Genomic DNA, 21,842 nt, shown 5'->3' with positions numbered 1-21,842 from the left:
ATATTACATTCTTCTGTATTTTTAACTACTTGTCTTAAACCTTCCCTGGGTTATTAGGGTTTTTGGGGGGGGGGGGGGGTGTATGCTTTGGTGGAGGTATTTATTTAATTCATTCATTTTGTATCAAAATCTTTGGAATTCTGTTCCATAAAATTTAGGGGAAGTAGAACTCTCAAACCTTATGGACTTTAAGAATATGGTCTTCAAATGAAGGAGAGAGGCGTGAAAATTGGTTTTCCCACTAATCAGAAGAAAGAACTTATTCTTTACTTCTGTTAGGTTGCAGCAGTTCACTGGGCAGTAAACACAAGAGTAAACCTTTAGTTAAAAGTCATGTTGACAATGGGTGGAGAAGCAGGGTGGAGAGAAGCCGCTCTGCATGTCACTTCTTGATGAGCAAATATGGATACATAGAATGTACTCAGTGCTCACACCTGAAAATACAAAGGAGAAGTCTTTAATCTTGCCCTTCATATTGATGCATGTTTGTTTTCCACTGGAGGAGGAAAAAAGTGGAATCCTAAGATTCCAGGCCCAGAGTGATTCTCCTCCCCCTCTGCTCTGCCGTGGTGAGACCACATCCAGGGTGCTGTGTCCATTTCTGTGTTCTCTAGTTCAAGAAAGACATGGAAATTCTGGACAGAATCCAGTGGAGAGTTACAGGGATGCTTAGGGGCCCGGAACTTAGCCCTTTTGAGGAAAGGCTGAGACATCTGGGACTGTTCTGCCTGGAGTGCAGGAGGTTGCATGAGCATGAGAGGGAACTTCCTTTCTTTGGAGGTGACAGAGCACTGGCACATGCTGCCCAGAGAGCTTGTGGAGTCTTCTCCTTCTCTGGAGATATTAAAAACCTGCCTGAATGCTTTTCTGTGTAACCTACTTTGGGGAACCTGCTTTAGCAGGGAGGTTGGGCTAAATAATCTCCAGGGATGCCTTCCAACCCATTGTGATTCTGTAGCTCATGTGGGATATTTAATACACCAGTAGCTGAAAGAAAGAGAAAAAGCCTATGTCTGTTTATGGCAAAAGCAAATAATGTAATTGTAATTTTTGCAATTTTAAGTGTATTAAATTGGAGATTTGTTCTGTGTGTGTATTCATGTGTATTTAAAATATGTAAATTTATGTTTATTAATAGTTACTTTTTTTTTTGTTGCAACATTAGACAATCCAATGGCAGACCAAAGGATGGACATTTCCTCTACAATTAGTGACTTTATGTCACCAGACCCTGCTGAATTGATTTCCAGTTCCCTTAGCACTTCAGGAGTGGATTGTAATCGGAAAAGGAAGGGAAGCTCTACTGATTATCAGTAAGTTGGATTTCTCTCAATTTGATAATGCTGAAAAGCAGTTGCAATGGAACAGTATAATTAGAGAGATGAAATAACCTTAACCTTTTCTTGACAACCTGTTGTTTAAAGGCCGTAACAAAGAAAAAAGCTACCATGCACTAAAAGGAAAGTTCATTATTTAGTAATAAGAATAAGTCCTTCATCTCAGTGCAGCTGGAATTGAGGGCTATTGAACGAGGTAAGGCTCAGGAAAGAAACCTTTGCATAATGAGGAAAAAAATAAAATAAAATTGATGAAATATATGATGTGAAGGTTGATTATGTTGACCGCATACATAGGAAGCAGAATGTCTGGCCAGCAGAAGAGAAGCTAATAATTAATTAGAAAGCAAAAGCAAAACTAGGAATAGTTCCTTCTTTTCACCAATTTTTTGCATTTTCAGTCATTTCCTGTCAGTGTGCTGCCAAACTTTGCCTGATGGGGAGCTATTTTGGTCTCCCAGTTGAATATGAGTCTGGGGAGTCTCTGGTTTGCTGCAGTAGGACTGCCTTGTGTTTTATTAAGTGACTTAATCTTGTATTGCTCTCCGGTTGCAAACTATTATTCCTGGTAGAATAAAGATTTGTTTCTTGTGGATTGGTGGTAGTATGTTTTCATTTCAAGAAAGCTGCTTCTCTTAAAGGGATGCTTGCTACTAACAAAGCTTAGAGGCACCATCTAAGCCATACCTTCTGTCTTAGGGCAGGTATTTGAAACAGAAAGAAATCACACCAACTGTGCTTTAGAATGGTGAAAGTTGCAGTAATGTGTGCCATGTTTCCAACTGTGTAATGTCTTCTGCTCTAAGTACACCAAGACCAACGTGCTTACTGTAAGTCACTATGCAAACTTCATGTCAATTGTAACTACAAAGCCTAGCTGCAGGGTAACCCTTGGATAGGCCCCTTCCATTATTAACACAGCTACATAATCCATTTCTATGTAACTTGGCACAGATTTTATCATTGTGGGCCTTCTCACAGTTGGCAGTTCCTTCTACGTTAATCTGTGCTGAGGATGCCAATTAAGAATTCTGTTCCCTGTGCATGGAGATAATTTTTAGGAGAAGTTAGGTGCAATACTAATTACTGTGTACAGACCACGAGTGTACTGCATACATAGCTTCTGTAGTATAAGTTTAGTCTTCTTGAAAAGTACATGATTCCCTCTAGTTGAATTGACTCCTACAAAACTCAATGAAAAGCCTCAATCTTACCAACTTCCTCTTCTCTAGAAAGGATTTCTCCATCTTTATACTTCTGAGTAGGAAGCATTGCTCAAGTCCTCTTTTCCAAAAGACAGCTTGCTCTTGTAAGTTCTAATTCTGCCCTCTAGGTTGTGTGTGCATTTTATTAAATATGTGAAATGCTGTTTCCTTGAGTCAGTTTATAACAGCTGTCATTGTACAGAGTTCATGTTTTGTTGCAAAGAAAATGGTGATTAGTGAATATTCCTATTTGTAAGTAGAATTTAAGGTAGAATTCCTTGATCCCTCTTTCTATGTGTATGTATGTATAAATGTTCAAGAATTGCTACTGTTCAACTTTTGCTGCCTATACAGTTATTTATTTGTTTTTATATAAATGGAGTGTGTCCAGTTTTACTCTTCATTTACCAATGAATTCAGGATGTGAGGAACAACCTGACTGTTTTAGTGTGCATTCACTCGTCAAATACAAGCAAGCTTATTGGTCAACAACAATTTCAACTTTCCACGCCAGGTTCCTTTCAATTGTTCTGCTGCTCCTTTCCCATTGAAATTCTTCTTCAGCACAATGATATAATTCCAGCTAAAGTTATCTGTTCTCTATTACAGCGTGTTTTAGTCAAATGCTGGAATCCAGGGCTTCATGCACAGGTCTATGAACACATACTTTCTGTTGTTGGCAGTAGTGTTTTAAGTTGGAACAATATTGATAAGAAATGACAGTATCCTGAAGCATTTGTAAATTACCCTGTAGCCACTATAAAAGTCTCTTCCATATCTTGTTTTGCCACAAGAAGCATCTTGTAGCTAAAAGTGGCACCACGAGTGGAGAATTGATGCCTCATTTCTAAGTCCTATGCTGGTCCTGCGTGCTGTTTCTTTGTGAGCATCAGAAGCACTTTGAACTATTATCTAAGTCAGTAACTCAAATATACAAATGGAGAGATGAAAAAGCCTTTAGCATTATTCAAACTTCTTTCAAGCCTAATGACAAAGGTGATTAATTAAGAGGTGCAATGAATAACATATAGAAAAATTTTTAGAATGCTAATGTCCAATATTGTGTGGGAATAAGTAATATATCAGTAGCTAACATGAGAAGTTCTTTCCTAAGACTTTAATGAAACCTAGCTTTGCAGCATATTAAAGCTCAGTGGTATTTGAGATCATTCTACAGACTTGAAGTGATGCCAGCAGTTAATTGCATGTAGAAATTCATTTTATTTTTCTTTTGATACAGTAAAATCTGTATAAAGTTTAGAATTAGGACTTAAGCACTGACTAAAACAAAATGTTCTGCTGGGCGGAATAAAAAACTGAGATAGTTGACATACATGTTGGTATTTTATTCCTGGCTTTGAGTCCTCTGAAACTCCAGTTATCTAACCACGAGGACAGCAGGCATGCAGCACGGATCTTTTGTTTCTGCTGACAAAACAGTATCTCAGTGATGTGCATCATAATTTATATAATAAATTTAGGTCATTTGTACTGATTTTTCACATGCAGTGTAATGGATTTGATGCCTTCAAAATGCACTCACTGCTCATGTCTTTGTTCTTTTTTATTTCAAATAGGATATAAATTAGCTTGAGAATTTCAACAGAAAATGAGAGATTATTATTTCATATAGATGGTGTACTTTATTTCTCTTTCTTTTCAGACTTGATGGCTTTCCTTTTGAGTAAGTACAAATATTTTTATAATTGGTTTCACTTGAAAAACGATGCTTAATGTTTTTCCATGGTTTTCCGATTTAAAAAAAAAAAACAACACAACAACAAAACAAGCAGAATAAGGCAGGCTTAGGATTGCCCATGTAAGTGCATTTGTACAGATTTATCTATATCAGAACATCCTCTTCCTCATTCTTTTGTCTAACAGCCCTGTAGTGCTTGGCATTATTTTTCAGACGTTGAGACAAAATTTGTACTACTTTAAAACGTGCCTGCTTAGCTTTATACACACTCTCATCCACCCTGTACATTTGGCTATTCCAGTGTTGCAGTGCATCATGTGGGTCTAGATTATTGCCATCTCCTATTCCAAAATCAACCACAGTAAGGCACAGCGAGGTTCAGGACACAGACATGAGTGAATTCAGGGCAAACTGTGCGTTCTGTACTGGCCCTTGTGATAATTACCTGTGTTGAAATGCCTAACTGTAGTAAATGCAAGTTAGTAGCCCTCATTCTGGTGAGGGCGTGAAAAAGATCTGCTTTGATAAGTCCTTTTTGTTTTTATCCCTCTAGTTAACTGAAAAACATTTTTATAACAGATGATGTCTTTGAACTGCAGTATGCTTTACTGTCAAACACATCAAGCTGTGCCATTTTGTTTGCTTCAAAAGAAATGCAAGAAAATGTTGTAATACTACAGAAAATGCTGTAGTTTTTCCAGGTTATTGCTTTTAAATTCTTCTTTTTTTCAAGGATGTAAGGGTGATTGCAACACTTTATTCTAATTTTATGCTAGTTTGCTAACAGCCTTGCTAATGCTGCTTAGTTTGTGATACGTTGCTTTATTCTGTTTTTGCAGGGAAGGTATGGATACAGATAAAGATGACCAACATGGAAGGTACTATAGACATGGTCACTAAACTGTTTGCTTCACAATGCTGATGTAGGATCTGTTTCCAATATCATGGTCAGGTGTCTCAAACTGTTTCTTTTTTGGGACAGAGGTATAAGATCACTGCACGAAGTAAAACAGTTAAAGAAAATATCCAATGCTTTGAGCCCTACTGCAATATTGTTAATAATGTTATTTTCTGAGGAAAGGCTAAATAAATATTCAGATCTTAAAAATTATTCTAATAAAGATCATTAGGTACATAAGATATGCTAAAAACTGTTTTCAATACTGTAACTTTGTGATATCATTTCTTAACAGGCTGGAGTACGCAGACCAACAAGGGAGAATAAAAAATGCAAGGTAATGCTCTCAGCAAGCATGAAAAGAATTTGCCTTTTGCCATATATGAATACCTGTGTGTATTTCTTTTATTCTGAGAATTGTTTTTTCTAGCATGGACCTTCTCCTTGTTTTTGTTATCTTTGCATTGCTAACTTTTTTCATATATAAACTACATGTAGCTTTGTGGAAGTGGTGGAACGTAATTTTGTTTTAGTCACTTCTGTCTGGAAATTGTAGCCTACACATGTTTCTTAAATATTGCATTCTTTCAAACTCAGTAGTGGGTTACAGAGTGTTAATAGTGACTCCTAAGATGTGAAAATACAGAACAAGAATTAAATGATTCATTGTTTGTCATCAGTTTTCCTGGTTAGGGAGAATTTAGTTCAAAATTATCTTGGATATTTCAAAAGAAAAGTTGTAGGATGACTGGAAGACATACAGACTCAGCAAAAGATAGTTTTAAATACTGCTGTGTTGATGTAGCATACTTATACAAATATGTAGTTGAATGCATTATTCAGTGTACTGTATGGGCAACACTGTGTGTGTTCTCTGCTAAAGTAGAGCCAAGTGCTGCAGCCCTTCCTGTAGCTTGTAACTGTTACCACTTAAGTAATGAGCATATTATTCTCTGAAAAAGTCTGTATGTACATTTTATGGGGCTGAGAGGGTGAATGAATTATGAGGAGGATGTTATTTTTTTGTTTTATTGTATATGATTTGGGGATCTTTGTTAATACAGTTTGTTTTCTCATGCTCTTCTGTTTTTCCTTCCCACCTTGCTTGCTTAGGGAGGCTCACAGTCAAATTGAGAAAAGGCGTAGAGATAAAATGAACAGTTTTATAGATGAACTGGCATCCTTGGTACCAACGTGCAACGCTATGTCTCGAAAGCTAGATAAACTCACTGTACTGAGAATGGCAGTCCAGCATATGAAAACATTACGTGGTAAGTTGATCGATGGGGAGCAGAGAGAACAGGGCTGGAGGGTGATAAATGGGGTTCCCCTAAAGCTGTCTGTAATTTTGCTCTCCATTTCTTTCCCTTTTGACAAAAATGAGTAACCCCATTCTTGTCTGGTGTGGTTTTACTTGGGGAATTTCAAGGGCTTTTATTTAAGGGAATGAAAGAACCTGTATTTGGCAAATTCACCTGAGCAGCTTAAAATTAGCCATGTTTTCAAGTATGGAGGGGAGATGTGTAACCTTCCAGCAAAGCAGGTTTTAAATTTTGGAGCTTTGAGGGTTTCATGTTTTTTTGAGGAGGTGGCATTTGAAAGATGCATCTTCTCAGTCTTCTGCTGTAGCAGTTCAGTTTTTTCCTGTGTGAAAGAACTGATGTAAGCAAGCTGTCTCTACCCTGGAGCTACTCGTTCTGCTGGAGCCCTGTATTTGCATCATCCCTACACTGTGCTGGTTCAAGATGAAATTCTCTTTGGAACTCTGTACCTAATTGTCTCATCTTTGAATGCTCACAACAGCACTGTCATATACTTAGGCCCTTCATCAGATACAGCCGTGAAGATTTTTGCCTTTTCTCTTACTTGCTTCTGTAGATGTCATTACAAAAACAAAATAGAATTTATTTTTGTTTTCTGTCTCTTCCCTTAGAAATATCTTCAAACTTACAGTTATATATCAGCACTCTTCTTCCTACAGAATCTGTGAGAATGCAGAACATACCATGTCCTAGAACAAAGAAAGCAGTTTGTGTGGGCTACCAGAGTTTGTGGTAGAAGTCACGCAAAGGCACATGCTGCCAACTGTACGTTCCAGCTCAAGGTGTGGTTAGTTTGTTTTAACACCAAGCTACCATGTAAGGGATGCGGCCTCTCTTTCCCCTCTCTCTTGCAGCTGAGCAACTGCAGGATGACTCGCTTCATGGTCTGATATCCTGATCTAGCAGGGAAATTAGTGATGAGGAAGGAATAGTTCTCTGTTAGCTGACCTGACGGATTAGTGTCACTGAATACAGTGAAAGCAAGGCAGCTGAGCCTGTGGGATGAAGGAATAAGGGCTTGGATTGTAATCCGCTACTGAATCTTGCATGGCACTCATCCCTGTTCCTGGGTAGGCCATATGCAAGACTTGCTTGGATAGAGAGGTTAGATTTTAGGGGTGAGTAATATTGCTGCAGGATTTGTGATGTTTTGTGCTCTTACCTTCAGCTGTTTGTGGAAGAACGAGGAGTACTTTAAGACTTCAATTTTAGTCTTCTTAGTCAGTTGCTTTTACAAGTACTTGAAATAGGGAAATATGTGGGGCTGTAGCAAAGTTCTGTGTGTCCTAAAGCTCCATATAAGAGCAAAGCAAATCAGTTGCTGGATACAATCTGTGATGATGATGAAAGCTTTAAGCCTTCGAGAAGTACGCCCCTGAGAAAGGATGCTGCTAAGTTACAGAGTCACTGTTGGAGTTTCTAGGAGACCTGGCATCTTCCAGTCATGTTTATCCTAGCATTTTTTAAGGTGTAGCTTTTCCTGCCGCTGTCATTTGAGTAAGTTGGTATTTCATAGCAGATCAGTGGTTGCTAATTTGAATCTCTTGTCTTTATGAAGGGATCAGGATGAAAATAATTACTCTCAAATAAATAGATGGTTCATTTGCTCTGTTGTTTTTTTTTTTGCTTTTTGCTTTTTGCATTGGTAAGTCAGGCCAGTGTAACACCTGCTTTTTGTCAATGGTATGGAATGAGAACTGATTTGTAAGCTCCTCTCTGACAATCTTTTTATGTCACCTCATTGTGTTTTCATTTTTTACTTTCTTACTTTCCATTTCTTATTGGAGATCAGAACATAAATCAAGCAGAACATTTGGGTCAAAAATACGTCAAAAAAAATGCTTACATCTCAGAAATCATTTAATTTGTGTTACTGTAATGCAGTATTTTTGCTTGCAGCTAAAAATACCAACAGAGTTCATCATATTAATAAAATGAAACAAAAAATCAACTTTCATTTTAAAGAACAGGTGAAACGAATGGTGGTGTAAAAAGGAATCAAAGGAACATTGCTTACTGAGGTGTGTATTGTTTAAATCACAAATTCTGATCTGGGGATTTTGTTTTTCTTTAGGTGCTACAAACCCATATACAGAAGCCAACTATAAGCCTGCTTTTCTGTCAGATGACGAATTAAAACATCTAATACTCAGGGTATGTTTCAGCTTTTAATTATGAGATATTAGTGGCTGTGAATGGAATTCTTTCGTGGCAAAACACCACGATTTTTCTGCCTGTTGTCTGAGCTTAAGAATGTTGTGATAATAGAGGATAACACAGAAATCTGTAAGACCTTTGCACGCAGTCATTAGGTTTTAAAGATGAGCAACAGCTCTGAAATTAAGCAAAAGGATTTCAGGGGGAGGGCTGACAAACATGTTGTTTAGATAGTAATGATATGAATTTTCAGTTATTTCATGAAATAGACTAAAATTACATCAAAAAAGAATTCTGACAGACTTTCTGCCACGTATGACCCGGACAAGATTTTTAGCATATAATGTTATAGGAATGCCTTGTTTTGAGGTCACTGATGTCACGTGGCATGATGTGTTTGTATCCTTGCTGTATGCATTTATAGCACAGAGAGAACATATTGCTAGTGTAAGTTGTCAAGCACTGCAGTGTTCAGATGCAGCATGTTTGGAATTTAATTTCTGCAGCATTGTGACTTTAGAGCTGTAAAGGTAGGGCCTAATCCTGCATGCTTGTATGTGGCTGAAAAATAGGACTTTCAGAATGGGAACAACTTGCCTGTGGACACGCAAATAAATACCCAGATTATTTTGGTTTCCAAAATAGGAACTCTGGAATAAATGCATTTAAAATACTGTTTTAAAAAAATGGACATTATTAAACATAATTGTAATATTACTGGACAAAATATGGATGCATTCTTCTAATACAAGTGATTGGTGATTCTGGGCACGATTCCCAGAATGATGCCAGAAATGTTAGCAGATGAAAAATAAAACCCCAAAAATGTAATTTCATATCTTGTCTGTTGACTCAGATGTCTCTAAATGTTAAGAGAGTTCTCCTAGTGTGGAAATCCTGCTGTATACAAAGTGGTTTTAAACGTTTAATGATGCAGTGAAGATGTATAACTTAGTAATTTACTTCTCCTCTGCCTCCCCCCTTCCCCCAAATTAGGCAGCAGATGGATTTCTTTTTGTTGTGGGCTGTGACAGAGGGAAGATACTGTTTGTTTCAGAATCTGTCTTCAAGATCCTCAACTACAGTCAGGTATTCTTTTCCTTTTTAAGTAGCGTTGGCCTTAAAAGATTTGAAAACAATGTTATTGTGATGCATTTCTATGGGAGGGTTTTTTGTGTGAATAGTTTGTCCTGAAAGCTGAGATTTTTTGCAAAGAAAACTTTTCTCTGTCATGCTATTAGACAAGATTGCTTCTGGCTTCCATTCAAATGAAAGAGGTAAAAAGGTACTAACTTGACTTTACTGATTGTGACACATTCTGTTTGGGTTTTCACCATCAGGCTTGCAGAAGTGTTCACTAATTTGGCTTGAATGCATATATTGAAAAATCGGCCTGAGGTTTCTCCAGTAGCATTACATGAATTTTTCATCTTGGTTAAATTTCTGTTCTGTTTTTGCTAGCATTCTTACTGATGGAAACTGGGAAGCAATTGTAACAAAGCCAGGATTTTGATATATGCTTAACGTGAGGCGTAACTGAAAAACATACATTGTATAAATCATTTTTCATTCTTTCTGTTGCCTGCTCTCCTTTCCAACTTGAAAAACTATATCAGCTTCAAAAGTTTTCATCAGGCATCCTTTAGTTGGGTATTTACTAAATAGCAACTAATTGCGTAAATATTAAAGAAGAACAATTATGACTTGAAATGTGTAGCATACAAAAGGAAGCTGAAAAGAAACTGGAATATCTGTTGTTGGTGGATTGAGCATGCTGGTTTTTTAAAACTCTTACTGAAAATAATGAAAGTACTTAATATGAAATGTAGCCATAGCTGTGGTGAATACTAATACTTTCCATTTAATCCTGGATCTGAGATGTTTGATGTTCATTGGTTAGACCAGTTCTTTATGACTGATGCTAAAATTGGGAAAATATACAGTACAATTATTTTAATTTTTGACTGAGTATTCAATCCCTACAGAACGATTTAATTGGTCAAAGTTTATTTGACTACCTTCATCCTAAAGACATTGCCAAAGTGAAGGAGCAGCTATCTTCTTCTGACACTGCACCACGAGAAAGGCTTATAGATGCAAAAAGTGAGTGTCCTTTCTTTTGAACAGTACTGCCATATGTTTGGTGAACATGCAAAGTGTTTGTGAGGGGTGCTGTTTGGATTGCATGTTGTGCCAAGGAAGAGAGAGAAGAGAAAATATAAATTGGATTCCTGCAGTAGATGCTTTCAATTAGCTGGCTTTGCTTGTGAGGTACTGTCTCTTCTCCAGGCATGGAAAGTTTTGCTTTTTTTCCCCGCTGAAACATATGAAGTGTTGTTCTAATCTTTCATTCTCGGTGGTCAAAGAACACTGATGTTATTTTGGTTATCCATAGCTGTCAGTTGTGGAAGAGGGCATTTTTTTCCCCAATTCCAGCAATGACCTAACCTTTCTCTTACAAGGTTTTTTACTGGGTCCTTGGAATCATTTCCTCCACTTACTTCTACTCCATTCTGGTGTTTAAAAGTAGTTCTGTATCTGTGTTGTTTAGAAGTGTGTGAGTATTTAATTAATTCTTGTAAAAGGAGTCTGCATTGCTTAAGTAGAAAGTGATATCTTTATAACTGCAAATTTCCAAGTTGTTAAGTCTCGTGCTTGTTAGAAACAGAAATCTGTAGGACTTCATATCAAAAAAGCCACCAGCTCAACTTCAGAAAGTGGAGCTAGGGGTCACTCCAGGGCAAGGAGCCCAGAGGCTCAGCCTGGCTCAGCTGAAGTTTCTCTGTCTCTTGGCTCTGCCTGGTCATCAAACACATGTACCCAGTGCTATCCTTTTTTCTATATGCCTCTGACAAAGTCAAGCAAAAATAAAGACCATACTTTACAGTTTTCCCATCTGCTACAACAGACCAACTGGTAAGTTTTCAAGAACAAATATTCTTAAGAGTACTGATGTTTGTTTGTATTTTTATCTTGGCATAAGTGACTCCCATACAACCTGTACTTTCACCAGTGAACAGCAGTTTAGACTGTGTATGGTGCAGGACAGGCTGGCCTCCTTGACATGACCTCTCAATTCTAGTTTCCACAGAGGCACTCTTAACACTAAAACATTGCCATCATCATTTTTCTCCTTGCATTAAAAACTGGCAGGATCCTGGAAGGTTTTGTAGCTGTTCATTTATACATATCCCCATGCAGCAGTGGTTGAAGTGGACAGCAAGCTGTGGAAAAGTTGCTGTGTGATTTTAATTCATCAGTTTTTAGAGAACTGTCCCTTGAAGCTCCTTCTGCTTTGCTGGGACACCATGCTCTTAGTGTGCTGTTTGTATCAGCACTCTGTTGCTGGTTTCCAGATTTGACATGCATTTTCAAAGAATTTTTCCTCCAGTGGTTTTCCACAGAAAATAATCTAAGATTCTCTTACAGGTATATGATAAAGGTCAGGACTCACTGATAGGGCATATTCATATGAATTTTGTAAGGACAGAGATTCTTCTTACACATAACGGGAGGTCTTGGGGATTTGCAGTCCCTGTGCGTGTCACTACTACCCTTTCCCCCTTCCATCATGGAATCAGACAATGGCTCGTGTTGGAAGGGACCTTAAAGCTCATCCAGTTCCAACTCCCCCACCATGGTCAGGGACACCTCCCACTAGACCAGGGCTGCCCAGGGCCCCATCCTGTCTGGCTTCATTGTCAGAAATCGGATATTTGGAGACACTGTAGTTGAGAGAGTCCTGGGATGGTGCTTTTTGCATAAACATGTGTGCTCTCTCAGTGCATTTTGTGATTTAAAAAGCCTTCTGATAGGAAGGGTCATGGGTATATTGAATAACTGTATGTAAGAAGTACTGCTCTACGGGTAAATAATCTCTCTTTTTCATCAGCTGATTAGTGTTCAAAGAAATCGTGTTAGTTGCAAAACTTGATTGGACATTAACAATCTATTTCTAACTTTCTAATCTAAGGCTGTGTTCTCAAGCTCACAGTAGAAAATGTGATCAAAATTATTCTAATATTCATGTGGTCAGCTGAGTGTCCTGCAGGTGGTCACTGAAATAAAAATCTCCACAAGAGCACCTCTGCTTCTGAAGGAGATACAACAGCTGTGAAGTTAAAACCTCATACAGTTTGGTTATATGATGTAATTGTATGGTTACCTTTTAACCCAACAAAGGCAGCTTCCTCACTTCCTCTGTTTGCTACAGCTGGACTCCCAGTTAAAACTGATATAACACCTGGGCCATCACGACTATGTTCTGGAGCAAGGCGGTCCTTCTTTTGTAGGATGAAGTGCAACAGACCTTCAGTGAAAGTAGAAGACAAGGATTTTCCTTCAACCTGTTCAAAGAAGAAAGGTAATGATTGTGTGTGTTAATATCAAGTGTAATGGCTGTCAGGCTTTTTTTTTTTTTATATATGATCGCTCAGTTGCAGTAGTTAAGTTCTTGATATTTATTGAATAGTATCAATATTTATTCTTAAGATATTGTTACATGAACTATCTTCTGATCTGTTACTTTTTCTTATTTCGGACAGTTTCCATTCCACACTTCCCTTCAAATGTAGTATTTCTGCACCTGAACTATTTGGTCACAATGCTATCTATGGTTTTAATTAATGTATTTTTTTTCCTCTGCAAGGTATTACTGCAAATGTGTTGACATATATGTTTAGTCCAAGTTTGAAAGTTTCTTCTTTTGAGCTCTTTGGACATTTTATATTAGTTGAAGTAGAAAGTGTCAACTAGAGACAGTAACGTCAGTGTTTTGTCTCTGGATGTGACAGCTACTCCAAGTACTGCCCACTAATCTCAGACATAGCTTCAACTTTCTATCACACCTTGGTGCTCAACCCTGAGAAAAGTGCTTTGTGCAGTTAGGCATAAGGTTTTTTTCTCTGCCTTTCTGTCAGAGTCTTCTTCCTTGCTGTCATAAGGCCTGCTCAGTGCTGAGTAATTTGAGTTCTCCTTTCAGAGAGTGACTGTACTACTTGTCATTGTGAACCTTAGTCTTTACCCCTATGGACAGCTTATCTTCTGTATGCCCAGACTGTATATTTTCAGGCAGCCAAATTGGTTTCATTATTTGTAGGAGCCTCGTGCTAAGTTGAAAAATGTCTTATTTACTTATTAATAAATGTAACATTAACTTCCTCTAGCAGTCCTTTAGGTTACTTGCATTCTTTGGTGAAATAATAAGATGTAATGCAGTTTCTACCTGAGGGTGATCAGAAGAGATCTTGGTTTGAACTCTGTGGTGGTTCACTGTTAACAATGATTTTGTTGAGGCAAACTGTATATTGGCTTACCTCAGATAAGATGTGTTGAAGCAGGAGTACTGAGAAATCCCCTGGTGAGAAGGATGAGGATAAGGAGGTGAATATTCTCAGAACGGAGAGGTGAAGTTCTCCAAAAGCTGTATTGTAGCCTAACTGCTTTTTTGTTCTTGTTTTTATAGCAGACCGCAAAAGCTTCTGCACTATCCACAGTACGGGATATTTAAAAAGCTGGCCACCAACGAAAATGGGACTAGATGAAGATAATGAGCCAGATAACGAGGGTTGTAATTTAAGCTGTCTTGTTGCAATTGGTCGCCTGCATCCTCATGTCGTACCACAGCCAGTCAATGGTGAGATCAGGGTGAAACCTACAGAGTACGTTTCTCGACATGCAATAGATGGAAAATTTGTTTTTGTAGACCAGAGGTAAGGATACTTCTGATAACTTCCACAGCAAGTTACTGTCCAACACCGATTTACTGCTAGTGTGATAGACTTAAAGAACTGTAAATATTATTGAAAAAAGACATGTCTGATCTTTTCAACTTTATACTAAATCCCGACTCTAAGTTACTCTGCTTTTGAGACATAGCACAAAGCAACTACCATGTATTGATCAGGTACTACTGATTCAATTATAAAATCTCCTAAACTGTGGCTTACGGTTTAGGCAGTAGGCAGAATAATGCAGATATCATTTCTGCCCGTTTATCAGGAGGATGTTTGTATGTAATCCTCAGAAGAATATGCTGTCCTATTTTGCTACTGGAGTTTGTAATTACAGTGGTTGGTTGTTTGAAATCTTCTGCAACCACTGCATGGTTAAGTTTTATTGCACAGTCTACGTCAGGCTTATATATCATACTCATTTCTGTGAGCATCTACTTGGGCACAGTCTACTGAGGTAATACCTCTGCATGTGATCTTTTGTATTCATAAGAAATAAAACTTTTCATAAGATTTACTTGGAATAGGTTTGGGAATGTGGACCAGTGTTGGTATATTTTTTTTCAAACATCAATTTTATTGTCTACTTGTATATTTATTCAGGTTAATTCTTACTACTGAAAAAGAAATTCCTTGAACGTAGCAAAGAGATGTGAGCTGGGCCTTCTTTCAGAATAATGGACATTTTCAAGGGAAAAGGAGTGGTTGAAGGATATTAATGAAGGGTTGTGTTGCTTGGGAAGGGCTCTTCTGTTTCCCTTCCATGCCAAGATGGGTTGAGACTGCTCAGCTGAGACTGTTTCATGTTGTCTGTAGCTTAGGCATGATTATTTACAACGTAAAAAAGCCCAGGCTCCAAATTCTGCCAGAATCTGCCTGCTGGAATTTGTTCCTGGGGTGTGTCTGTGCTCAGCTGATTCCTAGTGGACTTTGAGAGGAAATTGAGCTGGTAGTGTTAAGAAGTACAGTAAGTGATATCTTTTTCAGTAGTGTCTCTGATTGTAGTGGTTGCTTCTATTTTCTCTTTTGTTTTGAATTTCACAGTAAGTGTTTAGAAATACATGTTCTTCTGCAGCAGTACTGCTAGCTAGTGGTCGTTATGGGAGCTGGCAGAGCATCACAGCCTTTCTGCTGCTCAGAAAGTGTGTCATGCTGTGATGCCAAGTGATGGTAGTTAATGAACAAGTTTTGTTTTCAAAAGATGAAACCTACTCTTCCAATAGATACTGAAGTCCTTCCAACATAATGACTCAGAAAATGTTGACCAGTTGAGTTCAAACCTGTATACTCTATTTAATTGTTTTCTAGATGAAATCTATATCTGAATGTTAAATCTGGATTCTTTTGGCTCCAGTTTAAGCCCATTACGACTATGGAAACAGCCTGTGTCTGTTCTGTTTTTGTGCTCCCTTTGAGAAGGAAAATACAACTATAATGAAATAGCCTTCTTGTGCAGGTTAAGGAGGGAGCTCAAGCAGTTCTTCAGACCTTACCTGTCTGTTTTTCAAAGGCACCTTATGGGGAAGGGGTGCCAGTATCTTGTAGCTGTTACAAAGCAGCTTTATTCAGGTTTAAATTTCCAGAATTACAATATTCCTCCAGAGCTGTTTAGAAACTTTCACAGCCATGATGGTCACAGGTCTAATATAATACCTCAGAGTCACTGGCATTATCTGTTTTTTAATTACCCATGAATTAGAAAGATTAATCTTCATGACTTTTTCCTCTCTCACCTGAAAACAGCTGTCAGCATTACTTACTCATTTTCAGAGTAACTTTTAGTAAGCTGCCACAAATAGTTCAACTTGAGAATAAGAGTTTTTTGGTTTTGCTTTTGATTGTTTTGTTTTGTTTTTCAATCTTTTTCCTCCTTTCCTCCCCACCCTTTCCTTCCCACTCCCAAGGGCAACAGCCATTCTGGCATACTTACCCCAGGAACTTCTAGGTACTTCATGTTATGAATATTTCCATCAAGACGATATAGGACATCTTGCAGAATGTCATCGACAAGGTATGGTTATTAATAAATTGGGTAAATGAATTGAAAGAAATACTGGGAATTATGATGTATTTAAAAAAGCTACCTAAACCCGTTCAAGTCTGCCTGTCTCTTTCTGTAAATGCTTTAATTGATAACATTGTTTGCATGTACCAAGCAACACAGTTCTTAGACTTTCATGTATTTTTAGTGAAAGCTTGAAGCTCCCATTGGGTAAAGGGGCAAACTGCAGAAATAAGACTTTTCTCCATGTGTGCAGGGAGGAGTTAATTGCACAGTTCTGTGTGATAAGGACTCTGCTTCTGCAGTCATGCTGCTGTTTCCCAAAAATTACTTGCTGTCTGTTTTCAGTTTTGCAGACAAGAGAAAAAATTACAACAAACTGCTACAAGTTTAAAATAAAAGATGGTTCTTTTATTACCTTGAGGAGTCGCTGGTTCAGTTTCATGAACCCTTGGACCAAAGAAGTAGAATACATTGTCTCAACAAATACTGTTGTTTCGTAAGTATTTTCAATGTAGCAGATGCACACACAAGCTGATTGTTTCATGCTGTTGTCAGATGAGTTTTGGTATTTTCTTTCATTGGGAAAACCAGCACGTCCATCTGTGTAAGAACTTCAGACAGACACCTTTCTTGGCTCCTGTGGGAACTCCCCCCTTCCACCTTTTTTTTTTTTTCCTTTGAGGGTTCTGCAGAGCTGCAGTGCCTTTGCAGTGGATGGACTATTGCAGAAGAATTGGTCTTGAGAGATGCTGTGTGTTTGAGTTGTAACAGTTTTCTTTCTGCTGTTTATCTAGCCTCCTTGCCAACCCCAGTGTTTCTTTGTGTGATAGTGACTCACAAGCTACTTAAGCCCTGTAGCATTCCATTCTGACACACTGCAGAGTGACTGTTTTGCAGGGCTTTCCATCACTAATTGTAATTCTTGAAATCCACAGCACCAACATACTTGATAGTGGAGACGCAGCCTTCCCACAGCTTGCAGCTTCTCCACACAGTATGGACAGCGTGCTTCAGGCTGGAGAAGGTAACTGCTCTGCCACCAGGAGTGGCAGTCATGCCTACATGCACAGATTTGTTGCAGTCTTGCACAGAGAACTTCTTATTAGCGTAAGGGAAAGTGTTGTTTGAGGCAAAAGACTGCTAATGCAGCTCTTGTCCATGTTGTCTATGCTAGCAAGTAGTTCACTCAAAGTAAAGAATAAACAGGGCTGAACAGGAGCCTGTTCAGCTGCAGAACAATGCGGGTGTGACGAGCTATTCTTTACTGAGTCTGGACAAGAAGCTCTACCAGATGCCTGAAGCAGGCAGATTCTAAGCACCTGCAGAACGTGGCGTACCTAGCAACACAGAGAGATGTCTAAGAAACACGGCACAGCTGAGTCCAAGTCAGGGCTTCCTGTAGGTTTGAAGGTACTTAAGAAGTGGTAGAATTTAAATAGAGTTCATATAGTTCTGACCAGCTGTGGGATTCATACATAAATATGAATGCATTTTGGAAAATGTAAGTTTTATCTGACCTGAAGCTACCTTCCTTGTTTCAGGCGGTCCAAAAAGGAGTCATCCTACTGTCCCTGGAATTCCAGGAGGAACAAGAGCTGGGGCAGGAAAAATAGGAAGGATGATTGCTGAAGAAATCATGGAAATTCACAGGTAAGAGAAAACAGCATGAAATAATAAGTATAGTTCTTCAGAATGAAATTAAAGAAGTCTTTCTTCAAGCTGAATGCATAATGATGAAATTGTGTTTCATGAGTAAACAGCTACAGATAGCTGTTCAGAATACCTGAGACAGTCACAGCCAAAAGTGAAAGAATGACTGTTACAGCCTTCTGACTGCCTGCTCTAAGAAACCAGAAACAGTAGGCAAAAAGAGCAGCGAACTGGAAACCAATTCCTTTCCAGACTGTTCTGATTCTTGTAACAGCCATCTCATGTCCATCCTGTCGGAGCCGTTACGTTCAGTGGGTGCCACTATTAATTTCAATAGAATTCCTGTCACAATTTGAGTTTTGGGAGTTGTTCCCTTCCTGTGAAAGTGGCCTCATCCAGCAGATGCTTAGCAGCAGTACTAATTACAATTTCAGTCCCTCCCCTCTAGTTTTGTTTCTGCTCTAGACCAGACACTGCCTATCTAAGAGAATAGCAGATTTAGCACAGTGTCTTTCCTGTATATAAGAATAGGAAGGAAGAAAAAATGCTGTCACTCAGGTTCAACCAATACTCTGAAACTGATCCTCCCTTTCAGTTGCACTTCAGTAAGTGCAGCACTATACCTCATCACCCATGTCTCATTTGAAGAGCCTGGGTTAGTTCCAGTCCTTCCAGCTGTTACTATTTTCCAAAACTGCCTTCTGTTCAGCTTTCCCAGAGGAACTCTGTCAAGGATGAGACTTCCTTCTGCACTGCTTTTCTTTCTAACTGCCCCACCTCCATTTAGTCTCAGGACTTGTTGGTTTTATAGTTAAAATACGTTATTTTATCATAATTAAATAATAAAAAAGAAACACAACCTGATCAAGCTAGGGAGAATTGAGATGAGTGAGAAATGCCGACTCAAAGGGTATTAAATATATATAATGAGTATACATCTATAATATTGCTGTGTGTCCAGCACACTTCTCCAGCAGTAGCCCATTTAACAAGTCTAGATCTGTGTGATGGAGACAGCTCGCACTCTTAGCTGGTAGAAACTGAAATGCAATGTAGAAGAGGTTTCCTCAGTAAGCAGGATCATTTCCTTGCTCCATCTCAGTTTAGGCTGCACAAACAAATAAGGGGGAGGGAATTAGCATGGGAAGAAGGCAGAGGTTACAGACTGGGCAAGCTGGACTTGTTACTAGTTACCCACAAACTTTATCTTGCTGTAAATTAAAAGTTGCTGCAGGTAGTTTGAATAATACTGAAAATTGAGGAAACTGTACAAATGAAATATGCCACCTGATACTGAGATCAGCACCCGAGTCTCCGAGTTTCTGGTAAACTCATTCCCTATTTCCCCTACAATAGGATAAGAGGATCATCACCATCTAGCTGTGGTTCAAGTCCACTGAACATTACCAGCACACCACCGCCCGATGCCTCCTCCCCTGGCAGCAAGAAGGTAAGAACAAGCTTTGTGGACAGGCTTGTAACAGTAGTGTCAAACACACGGAGATGATGCTTACAAAACAACATGGGGTGCAGAATACACAAACTGCTCGGCCAAAGAAGTCTGACAGCAGGTCAGAGTATTCTGGTGTCCAAAATCCCAATACCGTTGTCTTTAATGTGCAGAGACCAGTGATTCTTAGCAGTGACAGCTTTTGAAATCCGCCTGCTCTTTGATTTGCTCTTTTTTAATATTAAAAAACTGCTGCAAAGAACAGCTCTCCTTCCGTCTCTTGCTCGTCCAGAAACTCTCTCACACCACGTACTGGTGAATGCAGGAATTGCTACAGTGTGAGCACTGACGGTGTGCAAATGAATCATAAGTTACACTGTACTGCTGTAGCACAAAATATGGTAATTAGATGCTTCACTGTGCACTGACATCTTAAGTCAATACTACGACCATGCTTCCTTCTAAGATTGCTTAAGTAGCGTTCACATACCATTACTAACACTTACCTTCCCAACCACTGGTACAAGCTACGTTTAAGTCATCTAGTAAATGGCTACTTACAGCTGTCACGTTCAAGACAAGAAGAGCACTTATCCAAATCCTTACTCTGTGCATTCAAACGCTGCCACAGATTTCTCTTTCTTTCCCAGAAATTACAAGTGGCTGTACATAGGAATTAACTGACTAGAGCACATAATTGACAGTAAATACTTTTATTTCTGGATTTCTTTGTTCTTAAAATAAAACTTCAAGCTGGAACAGTTACCATTCTACAAAGAGTCATTCTTGATCATTCTGCTCATCAGTAACTCAATACCTACATAATGTAAGGATTACTGTAACCTAATAAAGGAGACTACACGAAGAGAGTTGGGAATTCTAATAGCATAGCCTCTCAATATTTCTCTTTAGTTAGAAAATGAAGTTTGCTAGGAAGAACACAAGTTCTAGATGATGCCACCCACAAAAGGGAACTCAGAACTCAGCTTCCAGTTTGTGCATTTCTGAGCTGTTGAAAACCATAGTTCAAGGTCAGCTGTTCCCTTGCTACTTGTTTAGCATTCCCAAAGAAGGCACTTCTGTTTCTTGCTTGCTCTCATGCCTGCAGTGCTGCTGTGCTCTGTAGCTAAAAAAGCATTAGACTTGAAGTCCAGAAGCAATGCTCAGCTGTGGAGCCTCTCTCTACCTCGGAGGACTGTACTCTGAAAATGGAGGGTCTTAATTGACAGTACTTTCCAGGCACTGTATTTGTAAATTCAAAAGCATCCATAGTTGGCTGTAATTATGCTCACTTGCAGATGGAATACTTAGAACGATGATACTCAGAAATACTCTCAGGACTTTCTCTAGCAGTTACACAGAAGTGCATTTAGAGGTTTAGCATAGTGCTGACTTAGCGCCAGCAGGAAGGAAGAGATCCATCATCTGTCTGCTTAATAGAGGTAAGACAGGGAAAGCAGTTCCTAGTTTACATATAGTCAGACTAGCCTTTAAGTCCTGGATTTTTTTTTTCAGGAAGTCCCTCCTCTCCGCATTAAAAATCCTACACTATAAAACAGTTTAGACTTAATGCAACATTTCATGCTGTCTTACGGCTTCTCTTTTTTTTTTTTTCCCCAAGATCCTGAATGGTGGCACTCCAGACATTTCTTCAGCTGGATTACTATCTGGGCAAATCCAAGATAGCTCTGGTTACCCATATTCTGATAACTCCTCTATTCTTGGTAAGTGAAGGCATACAGAAACATGTCTCAACATCAGCTAAACACACAGGCAGCTGTAGCAGGATGACCACTGTTAGCAATGATGTGCCTTTACCATCCACAGTACATGGCTGAGCAGTGAAGCTTATAATCTGCTGTGCCTTAAGAGGTAGCAAGCAAAGGAGCCTGGCAGCCTACTTTGCTAGCTTAAGTGTATCTGGAAGCCCCTTTTCTCTGTCTGAAGGTACTTTTTATGAGTACTTCTCAACAGCTGGGAGGAGAGACAGGGTCACAGCCTGGGCATGTCTGAGAGGTGACCCGTCCTTTGTACTCTGACTACCAGGCATCAGGTGTATCCCTGCATCTGGCTATCAGATCTGATCACACACCCAAAATAGCTCACAGCCTGTTCAGGTACTCCAAGTCACACAGCAAGCAAAACAAACGAAACAGAACAGCTTCTGACACCGGACTCATTGTATTTATACTTACAGGGGAGAACTCCCACATAGGCATCGACATGATTGACAACGATCAGGGATCGAGCAGCCCGAGCAACGACGAAGCAGCGATGGCAGTAATAATGAGCCTTCTTGAAGCAGATGCAGGTCTGGGTGGCCCCGTAGATTTCAGTGATTTGCCATGGCCCTTGTAAATGATGCACCTTGCTTCAACATCCAAATA

At 39.0% G+C, this 21,842-nt stretch overlaps 1 protein-coding gene across 9 annotated transcripts; it reads left to right on the top strand.

Annotated features, from left to right (window-relative positions):
* Positions 1–478: 478 nt before the first annotated feature.
* Positions 479–21,813, top strand: BMAL1 (basic helix-loop-helix ARNT like 1; the record flags this gene model as incomplete). Of its 9 annotated transcripts, XM_079536720.1 has the most annotated exons (18): positions 479–569; positions 1,166–1,313; positions 4,206–4,226; positions 5,081–5,119; positions 5,435–5,476; positions 6,253–6,410; positions 8,536–8,615; positions 9,615–9,707; positions 10,604–10,721; positions 12,832–12,981; positions 14,083–14,329; positions 16,255–16,361; positions 16,701–16,851; positions 17,291–17,379; positions 17,897–18,005; positions 19,362–19,455; positions 21,077–21,179; positions 21,653–21,813. In XM_079536720.1, 18 exons carry the CDS (start codon positions 479–481, stop codon positions 21,811–21,813), a joined length of 2,001 nt encoding a protein of 666 aa, XP_079392846.1. The 9 variants fall into 9 exon arrangements, with proteins under 9 accessions (XP_079392846.1, XP_079392848.1, XP_079392851.1 ...); XM_079536722.1 differs by lacking the exon at positions 479–569 and having other exon boundaries at positions 1,174–1,313; positions 14,086–14,329; XM_079536725.1 differs by lacking the exons at positions 479–569; positions 4,206–4,226 and having other exon boundaries at positions 1,174–1,313; positions 14,086–14,329.
* Positions 21,814–21,842: the final 29 nt, after the last annotated feature.

The sequence above is a fragment of the Tetrao urogallus genome (assembly GCF_951394365.1).
Source record: "Tetrao urogallus genome assembly, chromosome: 6".
In the NCBI taxonomy this organism is placed as follows: Eukaryota; Metazoa; Chordata; class Aves; order Galliformes; family Phasianidae; genus Tetrao; species Tetrao urogallus.
This window is presented reverse-complemented; position numbering and strand designations above follow the sequence as displayed.